Source organism: Equus caballus, chromosome 13 (genome assembly GCF_041296265.1).
Source record: "Equus caballus isolate H_3958 breed thoroughbred chromosome 13, TB-T2T, whole genome shotgun sequence".
Lineage (NCBI taxonomy): Eukaryota > Metazoa > Chordata > Mammalia > Perissodactyla > Equidae > Equus > Equus caballus.
Window position 1 is genome coordinate 1,567,032 of NC_091696.1, and position 22,390 is coordinate 1,589,421.

The 22,390-nt window shown below is 58.5% G+C and overlaps 1 protein-coding gene across 17 annotated transcripts in view; it reads right to left on the minus strand.

Annotated features, from left to right (window-relative positions):
• MAD1L1 (mitotic arrest deficient 1 like 1) overlaps positions 1–22,390 on the minus strand; it is a 420,727-nt gene that overhangs the window by 169,644 nt on the left and 228,693 nt on the right. For all 17 annotated transcript variants that reach the window (XR_011424443.1, XM_001490482.5, XM_023655119.2 and 14 more), the window contains one exon: positions 8,292–8,348. Coding sequence is in view for 16 of the 17 variants with exons in the window: in XM_001490482.5 (XP_001490532.1) it covers positions 8,292–8,348 (57 nt within the window). In the remaining variant the exon portion in view is untranslated. The remainder of the gene's footprint in view (positions 1–8,291; positions 8,349–22,390) is intronic.

Sequence of the window (22,390 nt, forward strand, 5' to 3'; positions counted from 1 at the left end):
GGCTAAGAAACCATCTTCTCAGGCTACTGTCTCCAGAATGCAAACGGATCCTCGCCAAGTAACAAACTAAATCTCCGGTCTCTTTTCACTGGGTCTTTGCAAACGGGGCGAAACCAAAATGACTGGCGCCCAGACTGGGGAAGGGGCCGAGGGAGGATGGACTGCTTCCTCCTGGGTCCACATCCACCCTCCACCATGGGGCCCGCAGGCCTGTCCCAGGGTCCAGGGCAAGGCGGCCATTTGAACCCCGCCCACCGTCTGCCCACTTGCCTGCGTAACTGTGCGGACCGCCTCAAGGGTGTGCTGTGAGGACTGACGTGAGACCCTCACAGCTGCGCCTGTGCCGAGGGCTGTGGCGATGGGTGTGTGACACGAACGTGTGTGCTAGTTAGACGGCACATTCAGTTCGATGCTGAGGGAGAAGTGGGCTCTGCGAGACTGAACTTTCCAGGAGGCGGGAATGCATGAGGAACAACATGGAAGGTGAAGACAACGACGTGCTTAGGACCAGCAAGGCACCGGACGTGCCAGCTGGTGGGGCCGCAGAGAGGACATGCGGACGTGTGGACAGGGAGTGAGGGAGGACGTCCAAGGGGGATGCGGCCACCACACAGCAGGAGGAGGACAGACACACCCAGAGCGTCTGGGCCCCTCAGGTCAGCCACCCAGTCCAGTGTGGGTGAGCCCTTCCCTCCCAGGGAGAAGCCTTATCCTGAGACCCGGGGACCTGGGGGGCGAGGACAGAGAGCCGAGCCAGCCTCCGCTGGGCTGGAGGGAAGAGGGCCCAGGGCGGAGAAGCGGCAATGGTTCCATCAACACGTACCTGAAGAGCGTGGATTTGCTCAAACACATGCACGCATCTCTCCCCGCAAGGCCTCTTGAGACGCGGCATTTGAGGAGTCTGGGTGAGGGGACGCAAGCCTGTCTGCGATACAGAGCAGGCCGGAAGCTCCGAGGCAGGGGGCCCAGGGCTGGGGCAGCCACGTCTCAGACCCCGGACACGTGTTCATTCAGGACACTCTCACCAGGCTCAGGGGACAGGCACGTGACGCGGTGAGGGCAGCAAGCACCACGGTCACAGGAGCCCGGCCTCAGGGCAGCCCTCGAGCGGCAGCGGCCAGAAACCAGCTCAGCGTCCCTCGGTCGCCCTCCGCCCTCCACCCTGAAGCACTTGCTCTGTGAGGCGGCCAGTTGCCAACCCAGCCCTGAACATCCCGGGTCGACTCGATGCTGACTTCTAAACATGCCTCACCGAGCCTGCCTCCCTGCCTCCCTGCAACGGCCTCCCTGCAGCCCCCAGTGGCCCTGGCACTCGCCCCCGGGGAGCCAGCACTCAGCAGTGGATCTGGGCAGCTGGGAACAGCGGAGGGCACCAGGAGGTCGGGAGGTGAGCTGGCTGCGGAGTCCTGGGTCCGAGTCCTGCCAGTGTCCTTTCCCGGGAACACGTACAACTCTGGACATGTGACACCCCTTCAGTCTGGTGTCATCTGTAAGGTGGGGACAGTGGTAACGCTGCCTGTGTCAACTGAGAGTCAGCGTGGTAACAAACGTGAGGGAAATTTTCACACGCTCAGGAGTGCTGAAGCCCAGGCAGACTCACGTGGTGTCAACGGCAAGGCCGCTGGGACTGCAGCCGCTGTTGGGCTGGACACGACTGGAGGGACCTGCCAGCTCCTGACACGTCTGTTGGGAGGAGGGCAGAAGCACCTCGCAGGGTTGCAGCAGTTACGTCTGAAGCTCTCACAACAGCGCCTGGCTCGCGTCAGGGCTGGGTAAACGGGTGCTAATAACTTGGAATCGTCACCATCAGCTAGGGGCTCCCAAACTAACCCAAGCTGCAGAAGCCTGCCCGAAATCGACCTCACTGTTCACCGGCTCATTTCATTCCAGGGCCGGGCACTGGACACCTGGAGGACGACGACACCGTTTTGACCTGGAGGAGCCAGCACTGCCACTCAGCACCGCCAGTGACCACTGGACTTGCTCTCCCGCAGCAAAGGCCGCCTCCTTCGCTGGCTGCCCCTGAGGACACAGGACAGCCAGAGTCACGGCCGGCAGCCGGCACAAAGGAGCAGAAGCAGCAGGCGAGGGAGAGCACTGGGAGCGAGTGGACGCGGCAGCGAGGCCAGGCCAGGGAGGCGGGCAGGGCCAGGTCCTGGCCACACAGAGGGTGGTCCACACCAACCAGGTCGGCCTCAGAGTGGACGGCTAGGCACGTGCTGGAGGGAGAGGCAGGCTAGCCGGGGTCACTGCCGCCTCTGACGCAGAAACACCCAGACTCTGACTCGGAAAGTGCCACTTGAGGAGGAGAGCACCACCGCAGCCCGCAGGGCCACGTCTGCCCCCTGACCTCCCACTGCCCTTCAGCGGCAGTCACTGGGGCCCGGCCGCTCTGCCAGCTCTGGCATCAGGGCCGGGGGATGTGGCACTCCATCCCCTGCCCAGCACCCGGGGCCCCGATGGCCCTGCTCCTCATGCTGGGCTCCTGCGATGGGGAACAGAGTCAGGCACCAGACTGTGGGGTGCAGAAGCCCGCCTGTAGCCCTAGCAGTCACCTCCTCCCATGAGCCACTAAGGACAAAGTTCTCCTGCTGTGTCGGGGGGTCTTCCAGCCTGGCACTTGGTCCCGTGGCAGGACAGATCCAGGATGTGAAATGAGTCACTATCAGTCACAGAACCAGGAGGTTCTTTTAATAATTTACCGGAAGGCAGCTGGCCACGCTGGCTGACTGTGATAAGGCCAGATTAGCAGGCAGAAGGCACATACAGATGATGACTGCCAGCAGTGAACAATGGAGGCTCACACAGCTCCCTCCCGATGATTTACCGGCCCTGGACGCCGGCGTTAACAAGGGAGCATCAGCAGGCCCACTTCAGTTTGACGGCCCCTCGTAGAGTTCCCAAACGACTCTCGCTGGCATCCGTGATCCACGCACGGGCCCATCAGAGCCAAAGCGAGCGCTGCTGCTGCCTTCTGACGAAACCCGAGGCTGGGAGAGGACGAGCGGAAGACCAGGAGGGCTGCCTGCTCTGGGGTGAGACGGGTCAGGAGAGAACCTGGCTCCTCCTGCACTGGGACGATGGGACCTGCCATGCTGGACCGCTGCATGGTTGCAGAGTTCCTCTGTACAGCGCTTGTCATTGGGCCGGCACAGAGTAGGCTCAACACGTGTAACTGCTGTCATGCTGCCAGCTGAGAGCTGGAACACAGACAGAAGAGCCCAGGACGCGGCTGCCAGGCCCTGCCTTTCCACGCGCCCCTGGTCTGGCCGTGGCCTTTCCAGGCAGACCCTCTGCGGGGCACCCCGACAGGGAGGCACGGAGCAGAAGCTAGCAGGCACCGTTAGGGAACATGGGACACAGGGAAGGCGAGCGTGTAACTACATGGGCTCGTGAGGGCTGGGACTCCTCTCTTCTCTGTTGTTGGCATCTGAGCTAACATCTGTTGCCAATCTTCTTTTTTGTCGTCGTCTTCTTCTCCCCAAAGCCCCACACAACATAGCTGCATATTCTAGTCGTGGGTCCTCTGGTTGTGGCATGTGGGACGCCACCTCAGCATGGCCTGATGAGCGGTGCCACGTCCGCGCCCAGGATCCGAACCAGAGAAACCCTGGGCCGCCGAAGCAGAGTGCACAAACCCAAGCACTCGGCCACGGGGCCGTCCCCTGTAACTCCTCTTAAACCAGGAAGAAAATCTTCAATTCTCACTCCCTGGAGCAGATAAAATATTAGAGGAATTTTTATAGTCATAATCAAAATACTCATTTCTCCAGCCACCGCTGGCCACATCTAATTAGCATGAGGTATGTTAATGATACAACCATGGCCCAGGACATCTTTCTTTGTGATATTAATTGCATTTAAAGAAAAAAGCATGAATTGCGCTCATGGTTACTAATTAGCATGGGTTTGCTAATTAACAAAAGAAAGTCAAACTGTCTTTGTCCCGTCATCTGCAACTACCTAAAGATGTTTAAATTATTCTTTTTTCCTCTCTCTCTCCTTTCCTAAATAGAGAACTGACTTTGGGCCAGAAAACAGGAGGTGAGGGAGCTGTAGGCTGGGAGAGATGGGCCAGTGACCAGGCCCCATCCCCAACCTTCTTGGACAGAGGGGTGGAAACAGTCAGTGGCCCCTTAGATGCAGACTTCTTACAATCCAGGCCCAGAGGAAAAGGCCACCCAGAGCCCCTGCTTTCCTAGGACCAGAGACCCCCCGGCAGCACTGGTCACCAAGGCACCAGGGCTGACCCCGGCCCCAGCCTCACTGTCTCCTTCTTCAGTCTCTTACTCCCCAACCCAGCGGTTCACAGCAGGGCAGGAACCTCCTCCCAACCAGACTGTACGCATTTCAGGGTTAATCCCACGCCCTAAGGATTTGAACACACATCTGGACGCCCACCCCTTGCACTGCCCCACCTGGACTTTACCTCCTTGGGGCCGCAGAAGACACCCCCGGACCCAGGGAAGATTTGGAGGGAGAACAGAGGCTCACAGGCTCCCCGAGTAAGCACAGCCTGCCTGCATTCCTGGCCCCCAGGCATTGCCATTTCTCATTTTCCCTTTAAGTGGGAAGGAGAAGAGAGAAGTGAAATAAACAACGTGAAATAAGCTCAAGATTAGACAATCAAAAGCAGAGATTAAAGACCTGACTGAGGAGACAGCTGCAGCCCAGATCCAAAAACAAGCTTGAAGGAAGCATCACAAGCAGCCCCTGGTGTCCCCGGGCGCGGGCGGCCCATCCACGTGCACCAGAGCCCCCGGTGACTTGGGGCGCGGGCAGGAATCAACTCAGGGAATAGCCAGGCCCCTGCACTGCTGGCCCTCTCCACAGGGCCAGGGCCACAGGACAAGGCAATTTCACCCAAAGCTCCCCGGGAAGCCACGTCCCAGACTCCCCAGCGGCCAAAGGAGGGGCTCCTGCGCCTGGGCTAGGGTGCCAGGTCTCCAGGCAGCTCCCTGCTGGCTGACATCAGAATCTCTCGGGCGGGGGGTGGGCAGTAAACTAACACCCCTACCCGGCCGGCCCTCCACAAATCCTAATCTAATTGGTCTAGAGGGGGGACCAGGCGTCAGTATCCTAACAGACGCCTGGAAGCTTTATACAGGGAATGAAAACCATATGGGCCAAAAATAAGAAAAAACACAGACCAGAGAGCAGACCCCCCTCAGGCCCCATGCCCCTCTGGCACCCTGTGAGGAAATGCAGGGGAAGGGCTGGGGTTGGCAGAGGCGTCCTCCTTTCTGGGAAAGTAGACGCTGGGGGCGATGAGCTCGCTTGGCCTCGCTGCTGCGGGCTTGGCACGTGCTCGGCACGGCTTCCTCTGACTGCTCCTGCCTGTGTGCAGCAGGAACAGAGCCCTCGGGCACGCTGTGATTCAGGTCACACCGAGGAGGCGATGCACGTTGACACAGAACACGGGGGTCTCCCCAGGGCTCCTTCACATGGATGCATCCGCCTTCAAAGAACCCTGCCCACTGCGGGCTTCCCCCCAGTCAGCAAGGAACAGGCCCCCTGTTGGAAGGGCCTGGACACACCAGTGGCTGAGGAGGAAGCCCTGACCCCTGTGGTCTGGACCCAGGCAGGCGGAGCTGTCCTACTTGGGCCTGTGCCCTGCCTGCCAAGGCTGCTGCCACTGCAAACAGCCAGGGTGCTCATGCTGAGTCCCTGCACACTCCGCACGGATGTCCCGGTCAGAGCTCCTCCCTACCCCAGGCCCGAAGGAGCAGGCACGCCTGTCAGGCCCACTCCTCTCCCCCATGTGGGGCTGACCCCCAGCCGGCATTCGGACCCCACCCGGTGAGGGCAGAGGGCATTGAGGGAGCCCTGGGCCTCCTGGTGAGCAGCAGGTCTGAGGTGCCCCCAGACCAGTGGCAGTGGAGCTCACTGCGGAGAACTCAGACAACCCACAGGCCTCCTACAGCCTACAGAGCAGCAAGCTGACGCCCAAGTCTGAAAACACGCACGGAAACAGGGTCATGCCTCACCCCACTTAGAGCAAAGCATCGCGGCCTCACCGCCCGCCCTCCCTCATCCTCACCTGGCAAGCCCCGGCCCTGGGAAGGCCCAGTCAACTGCTGTCCGGCCACTGGGAGCATCTGAGTGCTGGAGACAAAACCTACCCACCAGCCTTGCCTGAGACTCCCAGCCAGAAACCTCAAAGGGCCCACTAACCACGCCAGGTACGTGCACCTCCTCTGCTCACAGGTCTCCCCCACTCCCCAGGATGAGAGGCACGCCCTCCCCTCTCAGCACCCAGCCCGCCTGCCTCCTCGGCCTGGAGCCCCTCCATCCTGCTCCCCCCAGCACCATCACTCTGCCTGCTCGGCTGGACTGTGGCCCAGTGAAGGCCCACCCTTACCCACACCACTGGGCAGCTGCAGGCCACTCTCTGGGCCCTTCAGAGCACACACCTCAGTGCATCCGAGTGCACGTGCTAAGGACGGCTGTGGGTCCAGTCACGCTTTCCCTGCCCCCCAGGAAGCAGCTCTCATTAGCAGCATAGATGAGATCCTGTCACCAGGCACACGGGCCACTCTGCTCCTCTCACAGCTCTGTTACGGCACGTGACCCAGCCGGTCCCTCACTGGACACTTCCTTCTCCGGCTCTGTGGGTGCAGCTGTCCTCCCCAGGTCCCTGACTCCTGGCTGCCCCTCTCAGGCCAGCTGTCCAGATGCTGGAGCAGCCTGACAGGGCTCCGACCTCAGGCTCTACCTTCTGCTACCTGCGCTCCCTCCAAGGACACGAGGACACCCAGATGCTTCACTGGCCTTGACTCAGGGCTCCAGATCCTAGACCCAGGCACCCAATGTCCAACAGCGTCTCAGACCTCCATGTCTCCCTTCAAACCTGCGCCCCCCAATCTTCCCATCCCACCCATGAACCCCCCACCCTCCCACTACCCAGGCCAGAAGCCCAGCCATGCCTGAACCCCGCCCTCGCGCTCTACCTAATCTTTGTCTCCCATCAGCACGGCTGAGTCTGACCCTCCTCACCAGGGCACCCTGCCACCCTAGCTCATCTCCCATCCAACAGGGGCTCTGAGCACAGCCAACCCTGGGCCCCCAGGTGCTGGTGACTGGGCCTTGTCCCTGGTTCCGTTCCTCATCCCCATCCCCCTTTGTCCCCTGCCTTATGAGTGGGCCAATTTCAGATCCATCCAGTCCCTCCCTACAGTAAGGACCAACAGTGGTGACAGCAAGGACCACAACCATGATGACCACCTTGGGCTGTGGGGACAGCTGCACAAAGGAAAAACAAATTCAAGGACATGTCCTTTCACCTTGGAGGTCATTCCTGTTTTGCAGGCGAAGGCCGGATGACCTGCTCAAGGTCAGAGGGCTGACAAGCGATGACACCAAAATAGGAACTCCGATCCTGGATGCAAGTCCTAGAGCTGTCCCAACACTGACAGCAGCCTCGCCTGTATCCCCAAACCAGCTGGCACATGGCCTGGAGCAGAGCAACCCCAAGACATGCAGACATTCCCTGTGGCCTTCCTGTGTCCCTGGGGGCTTCGTCCTCACAGAGACCAGACCAAGGGCCAGAGAAGGGTGGCGGGGTGCACAGCTTACACAGAACAAAGAGGCTGCAAAAGCAAAGCCTGTTTGTCCCCCAGAAAGGTGGTGAGGGAGCCTCTTACTACTGGAGCCCCCGGGCCAGGCCCTGGGGCCTCACCTGCACACGCCCACGCCAAGGCTCTGCAGGCAGCAGCGGGGGAGGGCAGGGCTGCTGTGGCGTGAGCAGAAAGCACGTCAAAAGTCAACCCACACAAACAACAGAGAAATAAACCTGTTGAGCAGCGATCAACACTGCAGGCTGGAGAATCCTGCAACTCAGGCTGGACACACTGTGAGGCGGAGCCCCAGCTGAGGGTGGGTGACAATCTAATAACACCACAGGGACCATGGGGCAAGACAGGGATCCGCGTGCCATGTGGCTCTCCGTTGCTCATGTGGGTTTCACATCTGCTTTATCATCAGATAGGTCATGACCTTGGGCAGTAAGCCATCACCGTCCCCACCTTATGGCTTGGCAGCAGCAGCCCTGCTCAGTCTGTCGCCGGGGAGCCAGCATGCAGCTTCCAAACCCCACGTCCTCTCCATTCCCAGCTGCGTTTCTGATGCCCAGAGGATCACAGCTATCAGGAACCCACACGCTTGCACCTGCAGGATCAGCCCCAATGGGGACAGGAACTTCTGCCTGGGGCCCAGGATCTAAGCCACCCCAAACTCCAGGCTTCCCTTTGGCCACAAAGGCCCCCAACAAGGCACATGGCTCAGGGACTTACCATGTCTGCTCTTTGTTTCTGGCCTCCCAGCTCCTCCAGTGCCTGTGACAGCTGAGCCTTCAAAACAAGACAGAAAGTGGGGTCAGTGGGCCTTCTCCTCCCAGGCAAAGGGACCACACCTCCCCCACGGGGTCTGCTGCCCCCACGGTCTGCTGGGCAGGGGGACCCTGGGAGCTGGAGAGCAGGAGCTGGCACGGTCAGGGCCCAGTTGACTGCCACCTGGGGAGGGCCCCGTGTTCCCATTGTGGAGAGGGGAACTGAGGGGCAGCTGGAAAACATAAGAGGATGCCAAGTCCACCTTGAAACCTGCTGCATGAAAGCGACACGGAGTTATGGGCAGGCAGAGAGATACGGGCAGGAAAACAATTCGCCTCTGCTTGGCAGGCTCACATCTGGAAGAAGGAATTAAGGTGACTTTCCTGACGGGGTCAACATCCAGGAAAACCCCAGAAGCCCCTCAAACACGGCCCACCCAACAGGACTCTGGAATCCAGGCAGAGCAGTCCCCACACCAGGGTGCCGGGCCCAATCAGGCCGACGATGGTGCCAGCCTGGTCACAGCTGTGGCCAGAGTCATCAAGCTCAGCTCCAGCCCATCACAGGGTGCTCACTCTCCCACAGGGACCGGGGAGAGCCCAGGGGCTGCCGCACTATGGCTTGGGCAAGTCCGGCTGGCATCTTCTATCTCTACAGAAGCCACCCTGGAAGAGGCAGCAGACCAACTCCAGAGCAGGAACACCAGGACCTAAAGCTCAGGGTCAACTGGGCCAAGGCCTCGGTCACTCACATGTGCCCCTGCCCCCAGCCTCGAGGCCCACAAGGGGGGCTTGTGTGGCTTGCTTCAGGTCGACAATTTATCCTTGTGGGTCCTCAGCATCATTAGGCAAAGACATGCTCACAAAATGAGAAAACTGGTCACCCATTTTTTTCCAGAAGACAGTGAAAATGAATGTATCAAGTGAGTTTCAGGGACACTATTTTCAACACTGCTTGGCGAGGGCCTCCAGCAACCTCTGTGCAGAAGCACTGTGCACTCAGTACCCAGGCAGCGATCCACGGGGTCTGTGCGCCACCACAAGGAAAGGACCGACTCTGAGAGGGACTGCTCTTGCACAGAGAAGGAGAGCTGGGACCAACCCAGCAGGTCAGACTGGAAACCCTGTCCGTTCCCTGGAGCGGCAGGATGGCAGACAAGCAGACATTACACTGAAGGCCGCTTCTCTCAGGGCCCCGCTGTAAGGTCTCGAGCACCCAGCCCTGAACGCACAGAGGAAGGGAGACTTGCACACGCTGCCGAGTAAAGCCAGCATGCTACCCGAGGGCAGGGGCGCTCCGTGGTCCTGTCCATCTACAGTCTGGCTTCACCCCAAACAGCCAGGGGTGTGTGCTTCCTCCATGCAAACATTTTCTATGAGGCCAGGATGCTCTTTGCAAGCTCATCGTGACTCTGCAAGCCGCCTGAGCCCATTCCCAGGGAAGCCACGCCAAGCCAGGGAGAGGAGGATTGTCATTGCAATGGCTGAGACTTCTGAGGAAAATCTCCAAGACCAGCCAAGCTCCAACTGCCCCGAGGACCGAGTGCTGAGCCTGACGCCCGGGCCTGTGCGCCAGCGAGCCTCATTCTCTGTCCATCTGCCTTGGCCTCCCCTCAGGCCGAGTACCGAGGAACAAGCACAGAGATCGGGGGCAGGTGGGGGCAGGCGGGCAGGGCGGCCTCCCAGGCACTGTGGAGGCCACCCTTTGTGGGCAGGAACTGGCCTGTGGGTGTTCATGGCCACCGAGAGCGGATGGTGTATAAACATTTGCACAGAAAGGGCGAGATCGGCTCTCCAGAGCAGGGAGCAACCACGCCTGGGAGCGGGGCGGTGTGCGCCTTCCGGCTGACAGGTCTACAAAAGGCTGCTCGGAAGAGACGGGGCAGCCACTGTGAGTGAGAGGGCGAGGACACACCCCTCTGTTGTCCCCACGCTGGAGCAGACCTTCCGGAGCCTGGTCCCATGGACTCATCCTGGCATCGCAGGCCAGACCCCAAGGGGAGAACCCTGGGCGGCACCACCCCTTGCTGCCACAGCTCGGCCTCCACCCGCACACCCACTCCCGGGAGGTGACATTCTCACTGGCCCTAGTTCAGGAAGGAAGAAACTGAGGCCCAGAAGCTAAGCCGTACCCGACACCCACACAGCCACCCCGGGTGGGTGAAGGGGCAGGAGATGACCCAGGGCTCATGCTCCCCTGCCCACACCCCAGGCAGCACGGAGCCCCAGGGCCCCACAACTGCCGCCGCCCCCCTCGGGAGACACCCTCTCCCTGTGCCCACGGAGCACGTGCCTCCCCTCCCCACCCCGTCTCACGCCAAGGCGGTACGGGGCAGGAAGCCCAGACTTGCTCCACTGGACAGTGCCGGGGGACACAAAGAACACCCACAAAGCAGTAAGGAAAACAAACGATGTGAAGAAAAATGGACCAGAGATTGAGACAGACATCTCCCAGTGGAGGAAACACGTGTGGACAGTGACCGCATGACAAGGGAAGCAGCGTCACTGATCAGGAAAACGCACATGGAGATCCACCAGCAAACACCGCTTTGCACCCATGCAGCGGGCAGCAATGCAGGAGTCTGGCGATCAGAGCACGGGGGATCATCCACACTGGCGGTAAAGCATGCTGGGAATACTGCGGTGCCTCCCCAAGCCCCACACTCGCAGCTCCTCCGACTCTGCGATCCCACTCAGCTGCGCATTCAAAGAAACTGCAAGACACGTGCATAGCCACCCCAGACAAACCGGTCCTCGAGCACTGCAACAGGGAAATCAGAGCCACCGAGACGCCCGTCAGCAGGGCAGGAAGCAACACGCTGCGGTAGATTTATGTGGACACGGGGGTTGGCAGGGAAAGGTAGTCCATGGTAGGACTGGATCTGCCTGTGGCCGCGCCCAGGACAGCTCCATGCTCACGCACCTCCGCACTCAGACCCTGTGAATGAGTGAGGAAGTGATGTCGCAGACATCCAGCAGGGACCCCTGGGAGCCAGTCCAGGCCCGCAGGGAGAGTAGGCGAGGCCCCAGAGGGCTCAGTGTTAGGCTGGGCTCCGGGCGGTTAGGCCAGGACGCCGCCGCCAACATCTGCAGGACACTTCATCTCGGCTTCTGTGAAGACATGACTGAACGCTGGGCTGCAGAGACGGTGGATTGGCCACCGGCCGGGAAACTTAAAGCAGAGACTGATTACCAGCAGATGCTGATTCCATAAGCTCGTCCCTGTGCCTCACCCACTCCGTCCAACATTCCCAGCAATGACTTGAAAGAAATGCAGAAAGTGTGCTTCTCAAATCCTCGCACGACGGGGCTTGCAAATATTGCAAATACAATGAGATCAGTAAGATTTAGAGAGATCCCAAGAAGCCAGAATAATTGGCAGAAACCTGACTCGGAGAAAAGTCAACACTGCAATTGGAATCGAGCCTTTGCCCGCATTTGCCCAGGGGACACCTGCCCTGGAGCAGCCCTTAGAAAAACGCAACCCGAGGAATGGGGCCCGCAAGGGTCTGCCACCACAGCCAGGGCATCAGGGGGCTCAGCTCACTCCCGCCAGTCAGCTGAAGCTGTGTAAGATTCTAGTCTCCTGGGGGACAGGCCATGTTCATCGAGGCAGACACTGACCAACTAAAGTACTTCCAAAGAGGTGACTGGGACAGCAGAGGGCATCACGCTGAGCCGTTTAGCCGTGAAGGAAGAGAACTTCCAGAGACGCAGGAGCTACCTTTAACCAAGGACAGAAGTCATGACCACAAGGTAACGAGTGACCGCTGGGGCTGACGATGCTCTGTCTCCATCTGGGCAGTGGCTGCAGAGCCGTGTTCCCTGGGTGAGAACTCCTCAAGCTTGCACACTTAGGAGGTGTGCTTGTGTGTGTGTGTGTACGTTACACTTCCAAGAAAAGGCAGACCTCACATACACTCCAGCACCCTGGAGGACCAACCAGGGAGAAAGAGAGGGACAGCTCTGCTACACAAAAGGAAGAAGTTTCTAAGAGCAGGAAGCTCCCCATCAACGAAAATGATGACATGACCTGTCGCATCGTCTCCATCAGAGGGTTGAATGGGCTTCCAATGGGCTTCCGTCCCCCAGTGGGCTTCCGTGTCTAAGACCCTGCGAGTGCAGAAGGCTCCAGGCTGGGGACGCATCAAGAGGCCCCTGACAAGCCCAGCAGGCAGAGAGGTTGGGATTCCAGGCGAGGGGGACACATGACCAGGGGATGAGGTGAGACAGGGCAGGCAGCGGCAGAGAGCCTCTGGGCTGGGTTTGCAGATGTTCCTAAGGGCAAATGCATGGGCGTGGGAGGAGCGGCTGGGAAGGACGGGAAGCAGGAGCTCCTGAGAACAGGAGGACGCTGGGCTCCACGTGAGAGGTGCGGCCGCTGGTGCATTGACCGCCCCGAGGGGCTGTGCAGGAAGTCTCCCAAGAGCAGAAAGCCTGCCTTTAAACCGTGGGGGGAGTGGACAGAGCGGGCCACGGCAGGGTCGGGGCACGCCCTGTGGATGGGGGTACTGACCGCCTGGCCTGACCTCCCGCCTGCGAGGCAAATCCACAGATCGAGAGCCTAGAAGCTTCCAGCAGAAGGCCTGCACAGAGCAGACATCCTGAAAATCCCTCCCTCGCCTCTGTCATTCACTGAAAATGTCCTGGGGATAGAAAGACAAAGGGCACAGCAACACATGCACAGCCTACAGCCAGGAGAGGCGAGCCAGCGCAGGAGCAGGGGCCACAAGGGTCCAGGGAGAGCTCCCGCGGCTTCCAGGGGCAGCGTGGCTCCCAGAGGGGGCGTGGAGAGGCCTCTCGAGGGGATGAATTCTGCTTCTGGACAAGATGGAGCAGTGGGCACCAGATTCACCCTCCTGCCTCAGTCAACCAGCAAACCAGACACAACGCACGAGACGATGGTTTTCTGGCATCAGAGAACAGCACAGCACTCTGGCCCTGGGAGGAGGAGACACGCAGGCCACCACCGACCAGCTCACTGCCCACCACGCAGCGCCTCGGGACACAGGCAGGGAGGGGCCAGGCAGAAGTCCCCGGATGCTGCAGGCAGACTTCCCAGAAGGAGGATGAGGGGCAGGCCCGGACAGACGCCTCACCAGGGAAGGCGCGCAGACGGCCAGACAGCACAGGAGAAGCTCCAGCAGTTCTCGGTCGTCGGGGAGATCAGACCGACGGCGCCCAGAGTGGGAAGGACGCGGGCGCTGGAGCCCTGGCACGTGCCGCAGGGAGACTTCTCGACGGTGGGACACCAGACAGCGCAGCCGCTTGGGCAGGCAGGTTGGCAGTTTCTGGTAAGAGTTAAGCGCACGTTTTCCCCAGGACCCAACAAGCCCTCTCCTGGTACACACCCCAGAGACACACAAACGTGTCTGCACGAGGACTTGTGCTGGGAGATGCGCTGCAGCTTTATCCACACCGGGCAGGAACCGAAAAGACCCTGACGCCCACCACTTGATGGACGGAGACCCAAATTTGAATACAGCCGTACAAAATGCAATCCTACTTAGCAATAAAAAGAAATGAACTGTTGATGCAACAAGTGGGTGAATCTCAAAAGCCCTGGGCACAGCAAAGCGGCAGACACACGGCCGTAGGACGCCATCGACACGAGGCCTGGAAAGGCTACGCTGTGGCGGCAGGAAACAGACAGGGTCCTCGGGGCCTGGCAGGGGGGCTGCTGCAAGGGGTGCAGAGCAGCTCCGGGGCTGAAACTGCTCCATACCAGGGCTTGGCGGCGGTTACACAACTACACACGTTTGTCAAAATCCATCAAACTGTACTGAATTTTACTGCATATAAACTATATTTCAACAAAGTTGACTGTAAAAACTTAAAATTCCCAAAATAAGAAAGAATAATGTACTGAGGATTGATTCTACTCCCTTTCCTGTGCTCCTGAGTTAGTTAACCTGCCACCGGGAACAGTGGGGAGGCTTCTAGAAGGTGGGAACATGAGGGCTGACCCCAGCAGGTGCTCAAGGCCCTTCTCCCACAGAGTACCACCCTCAGTCAGTGCAGCCCACCCCTCACAAAGAGGGATCACACGGCCGGGGGCTCTGCCGCCCACCCCCCTGAGGAGAGGGATCACACGGCCGGGGGCTCTGCCGCCCACCCCTCAGGAGAGGGATCACACGGCCGGGGGCTCTGCCGCCCACCCCCCTCAGGAGAAGGATCACACGGCCGGGGGCTCTGCCACCCACCCCCCTGAGGAGAGGGGGCACACGGCCGGGGGCTCTGCTGCCCACCCCTCAGGAGAGGGATCACACGGCCGGGGGCTCTGCCGCCCACCCCCCTCAGGAGAAGGATCACACGGCCGGGGGCTCTGCCACCCACCCCCCTGAGGAGAGGGGGCACACGGCCGGGGGCTCTGCCATACAGTCACACTTGGCCGACAACGACTGCTGTCAGCTCTGAATTGGTTTCTTTAAAAATTTTATTTTGAAGTCACTTTGAAGTTTCAGATGTAGTGAAAGCGGCCGGCAGGTCGAGGCAGAACGGGCAGGGAGGGGTCAGGTTATCACCGGGTCTCGGGCCCACAGGGCTCCTGGCAAGTCTGCGCCAGTACAAGGAAGCTCAGTGGGCTTCTGACTCGGAAGCTGACCCCGACCCAGACCCCCCTGGGAACCAGAAGTCGGACACGTGGACGGCTGCAGTGGACAGGGAAAATGCAAAGCACAGCCCTGAGCAAGGTGGGAGGACATGAGGACCCTGCGGCAGGCGGAGAGGCCAGAGGGCCCTGGGACCCAGACCCCAAGCAGAGAAAGAGCCGGCCCCGCCTCTGCCAGTGAGGACCAGAGGCTGCACGTTGGCCCTGGGGCTCTGTCCTCCACAGGTCTGCGTCCCGCCCCACATCCTACCAGCAGCACAGCCCCAACCCATCACTCTCGGCACTGGACACTCAGTGGCCCCACAGACCCTCCTCCAGACCCCAGCACCCCTCCAAATTGCCACAGTGCCTGGTTGAGACCACTGACAAGTCTCTGGGCTCCATCCCCTCTGCACCTGCCCCCGGGCCTGGGCTCACACAGGATGCTGGGACAGTCCCAGCCCCAGGAGGCCAGGCCCCCCACACAGCACAGTGTGGACGCTGCCTGGAGAGCCCCAGACCCCACTGGAAGCCCTTCCCGGTGCTGCATCAGCCCCAGGCACCCTGCTCCCTGCCACACACCGCTCAGTGGGGTCGGCCCGTCCCGGTCCTCTGCCTCTACAACTGTGACTGCATGCAGTCGGGGTCCCTCCTCCGGCATGAGGTCCATGCCCTCGATCTCTGCTCCTGGGGTACCTGTACTCTGGCTGGGGGGCACGGCGGGCTCACATCCAACGCAGGGCAAAACGAGACCACACACGTGCTCACACACACATACACATGCTCCCAGAGCACACACTCCACACACACACAGAGTATTATTAAGTTGGGAAAATGACATCAATGCCTCAAATGCTCTGGAACACCCTCACATAACCAGGCTGACCTCCCAGATGGAAGGCCTCACAACTTCAGTTTCTTCAAATACAAAATCAAGGAGTCCTCACTTTTCCGAGTTAGACATTCCCCTTGAGAATTTATGAAAGTTATATAATCTCTACCCAGAAAAACACCCATACTAGCAAAACCTGGCATTCAGGGCAAGGCAGAGGGTCGCCCGGGGTTTGCCGATCAACAACGGCCGATACGCGATGAAGCTTCCACGTGACTGATTCATCTGACCCTCGGCACCTCTCTCCACAGGGGAGGCGCTGTCACTGGCGCCCCTGACACGTGAGCAGAGCACCTCAGCCTGGGCTTCTGCTGGCAGAGCCAGGAGGACACCAGGCGGTCTGGCCTGGGGAAGCACCAGCACTCGGTTTTGAAGGAAATCCTATCAAGGGATGAGAGGTGTACCCAGCCCCAGAGGTGCAGAGGCAGCCGAGAGGACCCCAGGAGGGTCCCAGGCGGCTCCCGGGTGGGCTCTGCCGCAGGCTCAGCCTGGCAGTAATTTCATCAAAGGCCCCAGGGCCCCAGCAACTCCCCAACAGACTCAGATTTCCCGGGTTCCGCGGTGCCCACGGTACTTGTGGGGAAGAGAAGCAGAGATCAGTGGAGGGCCCAACCCGGATGCTGGGTGAGGAGGGGCCAGGCGGAGGCCAAGGCAGGCACAGCACCAGACAATCGCCCCGCTCCAGAACTGTGACCCGTGACTTCGTTCTTCGCACGTGAACCTTGCTGGAAGGCAAGACTCCTGCTCTGAGGACATTTCTAAACCCCGTCAGGCTGGAAGGTCACGGGCAGGGCCCCTGGTCCCCTACAGAGCGCTGGCTTCTCCCAGCTGCAGTGGCTGGGCTGGAGGGTCAGCGTGCCGACGCCCCCTTGGACGTGGGGCTGTCACAACACTGACAGGGAACCACACCTTCCTCCCTGGAGTGGCTGAATCTTGTCCCCAAAAGACAGGTCAAGTCCTAACGCCAGGACCTGCGAAGGGACCTTTCTTGGAAATGGGGTCCTTACAGATGAAAGGACCTTTCATCTTCATTTGATGAAGGATCTCGAAAGAGATCATCCCGGCTTTAGGGCGGGCCCAAATCCAACGGCAGCTGTCCTTGTAAGAGAAAGGAGAGGGATGCAAGACTCACAGACACAGGGAGAAGGCCGAGCGACAACAAAAGCAGAGATGAAAGTGATGCAGCCACAAGCCCAGGAATGCCCAGGACTGCTGGAGCCCCCTGAAGCTGCGAGAGAGGCCTGGAACAGACTCTCCCTCGGAGACTCAGAAGGAATCAGCCCTGCTGACACCCTGACCTCGACTTCTGGCCTCCAGGACAGCAAAAGAGTAAATTTCTGTTGTCCTAAGCCACGTGGTTTGTGGTCACGTCTCACGGCAGCCCCAGGAGGCTAACAGCCTCCACTCCTGGCCTCACAGCATCAACAGGTATGCGGGCCACATAAGGAGGGTCCAGGGTCCAGTGTCTGTGGGCGAGAAGGCACCCAGATCTGCTGGGGGAGGGAAGGCCCTCGAGGCTCCCACAGCAGCACCTGAATTATGCATCTTCCCCGTCCACTGCTGTCACGAGACTGAGGGGCAGGGCAGCAGATGCCTCCCCAAGGGCCAGTCTGAAGTCTTGTCACCATCACCCAGAGTCACTCAGACCTGACTGGCCACGTCCACGCCCAGTACGAGACATGGAGGCCCAAGGAAATCAGGGAGAGGAGAGACCAGCATTGGGCAGGGACTGTGGCCCCACGTGGGCCCTGGAATCAGCATCCTCAGCTGACGAGTGAAGGGAGATGTCCGTGCGGAAGAGCATCCTTGAGTATGTCACAGAGAAAGAAGCTCAATTGGTGACCAGGACTGAGCCGAGGCAGTTGAGCGAAACAAACTGACCTGAACCGAGTGTTGGGCATGTCTGCCCACCCCAGCCGGCGGCCCAGCCCGATGACGACGTCTCCCTGGATCTTCCAGTCCACACCTGGAGAGTGGACACTGAAGGACCCACCAGTTCTAGCACGCCAGGCTTTCTCACAGAGGACGGAGACGGGCACCACGTGCACCTCACCCGATGAAGGTGCAGAGTCTGCCGGCAGCACCGGGCAAGAGGGATTCCGAAGACCAGACCATGCCAGAGGGACAGACCCCTGCTGTGGCCAGTCACCTGCCACTCTCCAAGAGGCTGCAGCCAGGCCCTAGATCAGGGCCCCACATCTGGATCGAGCTCATGGACACCTTCCTGCTGTGCCTACAAGCGTCACTCCACCCCATGGACGCCCCCGGGCAGCTGGGGCTGGGCACCCCGGGAACCCACCCCCAGGGCCCAGCCAGGACATTGGCAGGCATCGCCTCTAGCAGAAAGCGGCTGTTCTTTAAGAGCAGCCCCTCAACGGGCTGGCGTCTGTTCCCACTCTGTCCTGCTCGGCCCCACAGAGATTCAGGAAAAGCAGCTGACGGTGCAGCTGATTTATTCCTGCTTTCTCCTTGAGGTTTTCTGCTAGAGCCAGGCTGCTGCCTAAGCAGAGAGGAGCCTCGGGCCACGTCAGCCCCACCACTGTGCCTCCTCAGCCACAGGGGGCCTCGCGCGGGGTTACGGTGTCCATGGCACTCATTCCACTGACAACGTGCAGGCTCCTGGCTCTGCCCAGGACACCGAGGCCTCGTGCAAAGCAAGACAAGGACCTGACCTCGGGTTCATGCCTCAGGAGGGAGGAGGACAGTGCGCTGGCACCCTCAGACACAGTGCACAGGGCCGGGAGCCGGGGTGCAGTGGTCACTGCTCACCTTCTGGAGGGAGATCCAGCGGGGCGCACAGACTCCGCAGTTTGGGCCTCAGGTATGGCGGTTCTCTCCAGGAAGCCGCGTTCTGCGACAGGGCAGTGGGGCTCGGTAGAGCCACCCCGGCAGGAGCACACACGTGCCCCTTTCACTCGGCCTGACCGCTGCCAGCACCGGGAGGACTCGGACGTCACATCCTCCTGGTGACCTGCTCAGCCCTCTCCAGTCTCCTCAGCTGGGAAAGGAGAGCAAGCAGGTAGGTGCTCGCCGAGCTGGCGCTCGCTCTGCACGTCAGGAGGGACCCAAGATGGTGACAGGGGTCCTGTGGAGGCTAGCCTTCCGGGGGTCTCTGGCTGACAGCGGGAGGCCAGGGAGCAGTCAGCTGGCGGGGGCCGTGGGGTGTGCCCGAGGCTCCCCTCAGCCTCTCCGCACAGCTGCTTACAGGTAGCAAGGCCTAGGGCACCTCCTGAAGGGAATGGACACTTGGAACAGCCTCAGGCTGGCACAGACCCTCCCGGTTACTGCCCATCCCCAGCGGCCAGCCAGAAGTCTGGAAGCAGGTAGAGTGTGGGGGGTGCACGTGGGGGGGACACAGGAAGAAGGGAACAGCCTGTCCCAGAGGAGGCAGCACACCCGGGAGCACATGTGAGGTGGACGAGGTATGGGGAGAGGACGCCCTGACACAGCCCGGGGTCCCCGGCCACAGTGAGTGACCTCAGAGCCACATCAGGCCTGGAGTGGTGCCCAGAAGCCCACACAGCTCCTCCTGGTGGGGGCACTGGTGCTCCAGCTGGGCCTCCAGGTAGCCGCATGCACTCAGACATGAGCCCCAGGCCACGTACCACTTGTGACAGGGAGAGGCTGCTTGAGACCTCGGTGGCTATTTTCGTCTCAAAGTGAGAACTGCTGCAGCCGGCCCAGCACCCCGCCACCAGAGGACCCCAGGCACAGCGGAGAAGCAGGCCCTGCAGGTAGGGCACAGGCTGGGGACAGGCTGGGCAAAACTCCTCAATGGCCGGGCTGGGGAGGACCCGAGAGCATGGAGCACGGTTCCCACACGCCTTACGGGGGGGAGGCTGGAGACCAGGGAAGTCTGGGGGCCCCAAGATCACAGGTCACCCCGAGGGAATGAGATGGGAGCCCCAGGCCTCCTGCCTTTCTGCTGCACTTCACACATGGGTTAGTGACAACGTGTAAGGAAAAAGGAGGAGACGATGCCGGTCATCGGGGGCCCTTCAGGCGAGAGCATCCAGACCCACTCATGGCTTCTATCCGGCAGCAGCCCCCAAGGGGCAGAGAGGAGCCCTCCCGAAGTGCATGGCAGCCCAAAGACAGGTGTGAGCTATGCTTCTCATGGCTGCAGAGCACGGTGACACGCAAGCAGGGAGACAGCTCATGTGGCCAGGTGCTCGGCCCAGAGCCTGGGGCTCTGATGGGTGGCCCTGGCCCCAGGGCACCCTCCAGGACCCGCTGTCGCAGTCTGAGAAGCCGATACCTCTCTCAGACCTGGAGCATGGCGGCCCGTAAAGCGCTCAGAGGGCCACAGGGGTCACTCCCGCAGCGGACACCTGGACCCGGTCCTGGGCTCAGCCCAGCCCCTTGAACAGCCCAGGTGGTTCCCTGCAGGCAGGGTTCTCACAGAGCGGGCCTGGACCACGGAAGTGCAGCCCCACCCCCACAAGCTCCCCTACAGAGCTGGGGGAGGCCCCAGCAGACAGTATTCACAAGCCATTCAGACCATCACCAGACAAAGCAGGCCAATCCCAAAGTCTCCTCATCCCAGCGGTGGACCTGAAACAAGGGACGGATCCGAGGGTCAGCTCGGGGTGGAGCAGGAGCCTCCCACTATCCTCCCCACACACACTGACTCAGACAGCCACCCCGCCGAGAAGGAGGAGATCAGCAGAACTAAGAGCTGGTTTCTGTACAAGATAAACAAAATTGACAAACCTTCAGCTAGACTAAGAAAGAACGGGATAAGACTCAAGTAAATAAAATCAGAAACAAAAGAGGAGACATTACAACTGATACCACAGAAATACAAAAGATCATAAAAGACCACCATGAACAATTACATACCAACAAACTGGACAACTAGAAGAAATGAGTAAAGTCCTAGAACATACAACTGATCCAGAATGAATCACAAAGAAATAGACCATCTGAAGACTCATAACGAGTAAGGAGATTGAATCAGTAATAAAAAAACCTCCCAACAAAGAAAAGCCCTGGACCTCGCAGCTTGCCTGGCAAATTCTACCAGCTAAAGAACTAAAGCCAAATCCTTCCCAAACGCCTCCAAACACCAAAGGCGGGAGGACATCCTCACTCATTTTATAAGGCCAGCATAACCCTGCCACCAAAGCCAGACAAAGATACCACAAGAAAGGAAACCACAGGCCCACATCCTGATGAACATAGATGTAAAAATCCTCAACAAAACGTGATACACCCTACTGACAGAATGAAGGATAAAAATCACATGATCATCTCAATAGATGAGGAAAAAGCATTTGACAAAATTCAACATCCCTTCTTGATAAAAATTAATTAGGTCCCAAAAGAATGTCCTTCAACATAATAAAGGCCATATAGGACAAGCCCACAGGTAACATCATACTCAACGGTGAGAGGTCGAAAGCTCAGGAACAAGACAAGGGTGCCCACTCTCACCACTCTTATTCAACATGGTACTGGAAATTCGAGCCAGAGCAATCAGGCAAGAAAAAGAAATAAAAGGCATCCTAATCGGAAAAGAAGTAAAAATCTGTTTGCAGATGACGTCATCTTATATATAGAAAATCCTAAAGATCCCACCAAAACTGTCAGAATAAGTGAATTCAGTAAAGTTACAGGATATAAAATCAACACACAAAAATAAGTTGCATTTCTATACACTAACAATGAACTATCTGAAAAAGAAATAAAACAATCCCGCTTATGATAGCATCAAAAAACAATAAAAATACTTAGGAATAAATTTAACCAAGGAGGTAAGAGATCTATATACTCAAAATTATAAGATATTGATGACAGAAAACTAAAGACACAAATAAATGGAAAGATATTCTGTGCTCATGGGCTGGAAGCAGTAATACTGTTAACACGTCCATACTACCCAGAGCAATCTACAGATTCAACGCAATCCCTATCAAAATTCCAATGACATTTTTGAAAAATAGAAAAAAATCCTACAATTTGTATGGAAGCACAAAATATCTCTAATAGCTAAAGGGATCTTGAGCAAGAAGAACAAAGCTGGAGGCATCACACTTCCTGCTTTCAAATTATATTATAAACTGCAGTAATCGAAACTGTATGGTATTGGCATAAAAACAGACACATAGATCAACAGAACAGAATAGGGAGCCCAGAAATAAATCTACACACATACAGCCAACTAATCTTTGACAAGGGTGCCAAGGATACACGAGCGTGGGAAATAGAGTCTCTTCAAAAAATGGCGCTGGGAAAACTGGATAACCACATGCAAAAGACTGAAATTGGACCCTTATCTTACACCATACACAAAAATCAACTCAAAAGAGATTAAAGACCTAAAACCATAAAACTCGTAGGAAAAAAAACAGGGAAAAAGCTTCTTGACATTGGTCTTGGCGATGGTTTTTTAGATACGACACCAAAAGCACAGGCAACAAAAGCAAAAAATAAACTAAAAGCCTTCTGCACAGCAAAGAAAACCATGAAAAAAAGGAAAGGCAACCTACCGAATGGGAGAAAATATTTGCAAACCATGCATCTGACGAGGGGCTAACAGCCAATATATACAAGGAATTCATAAAACTCAATAGCAGAAATA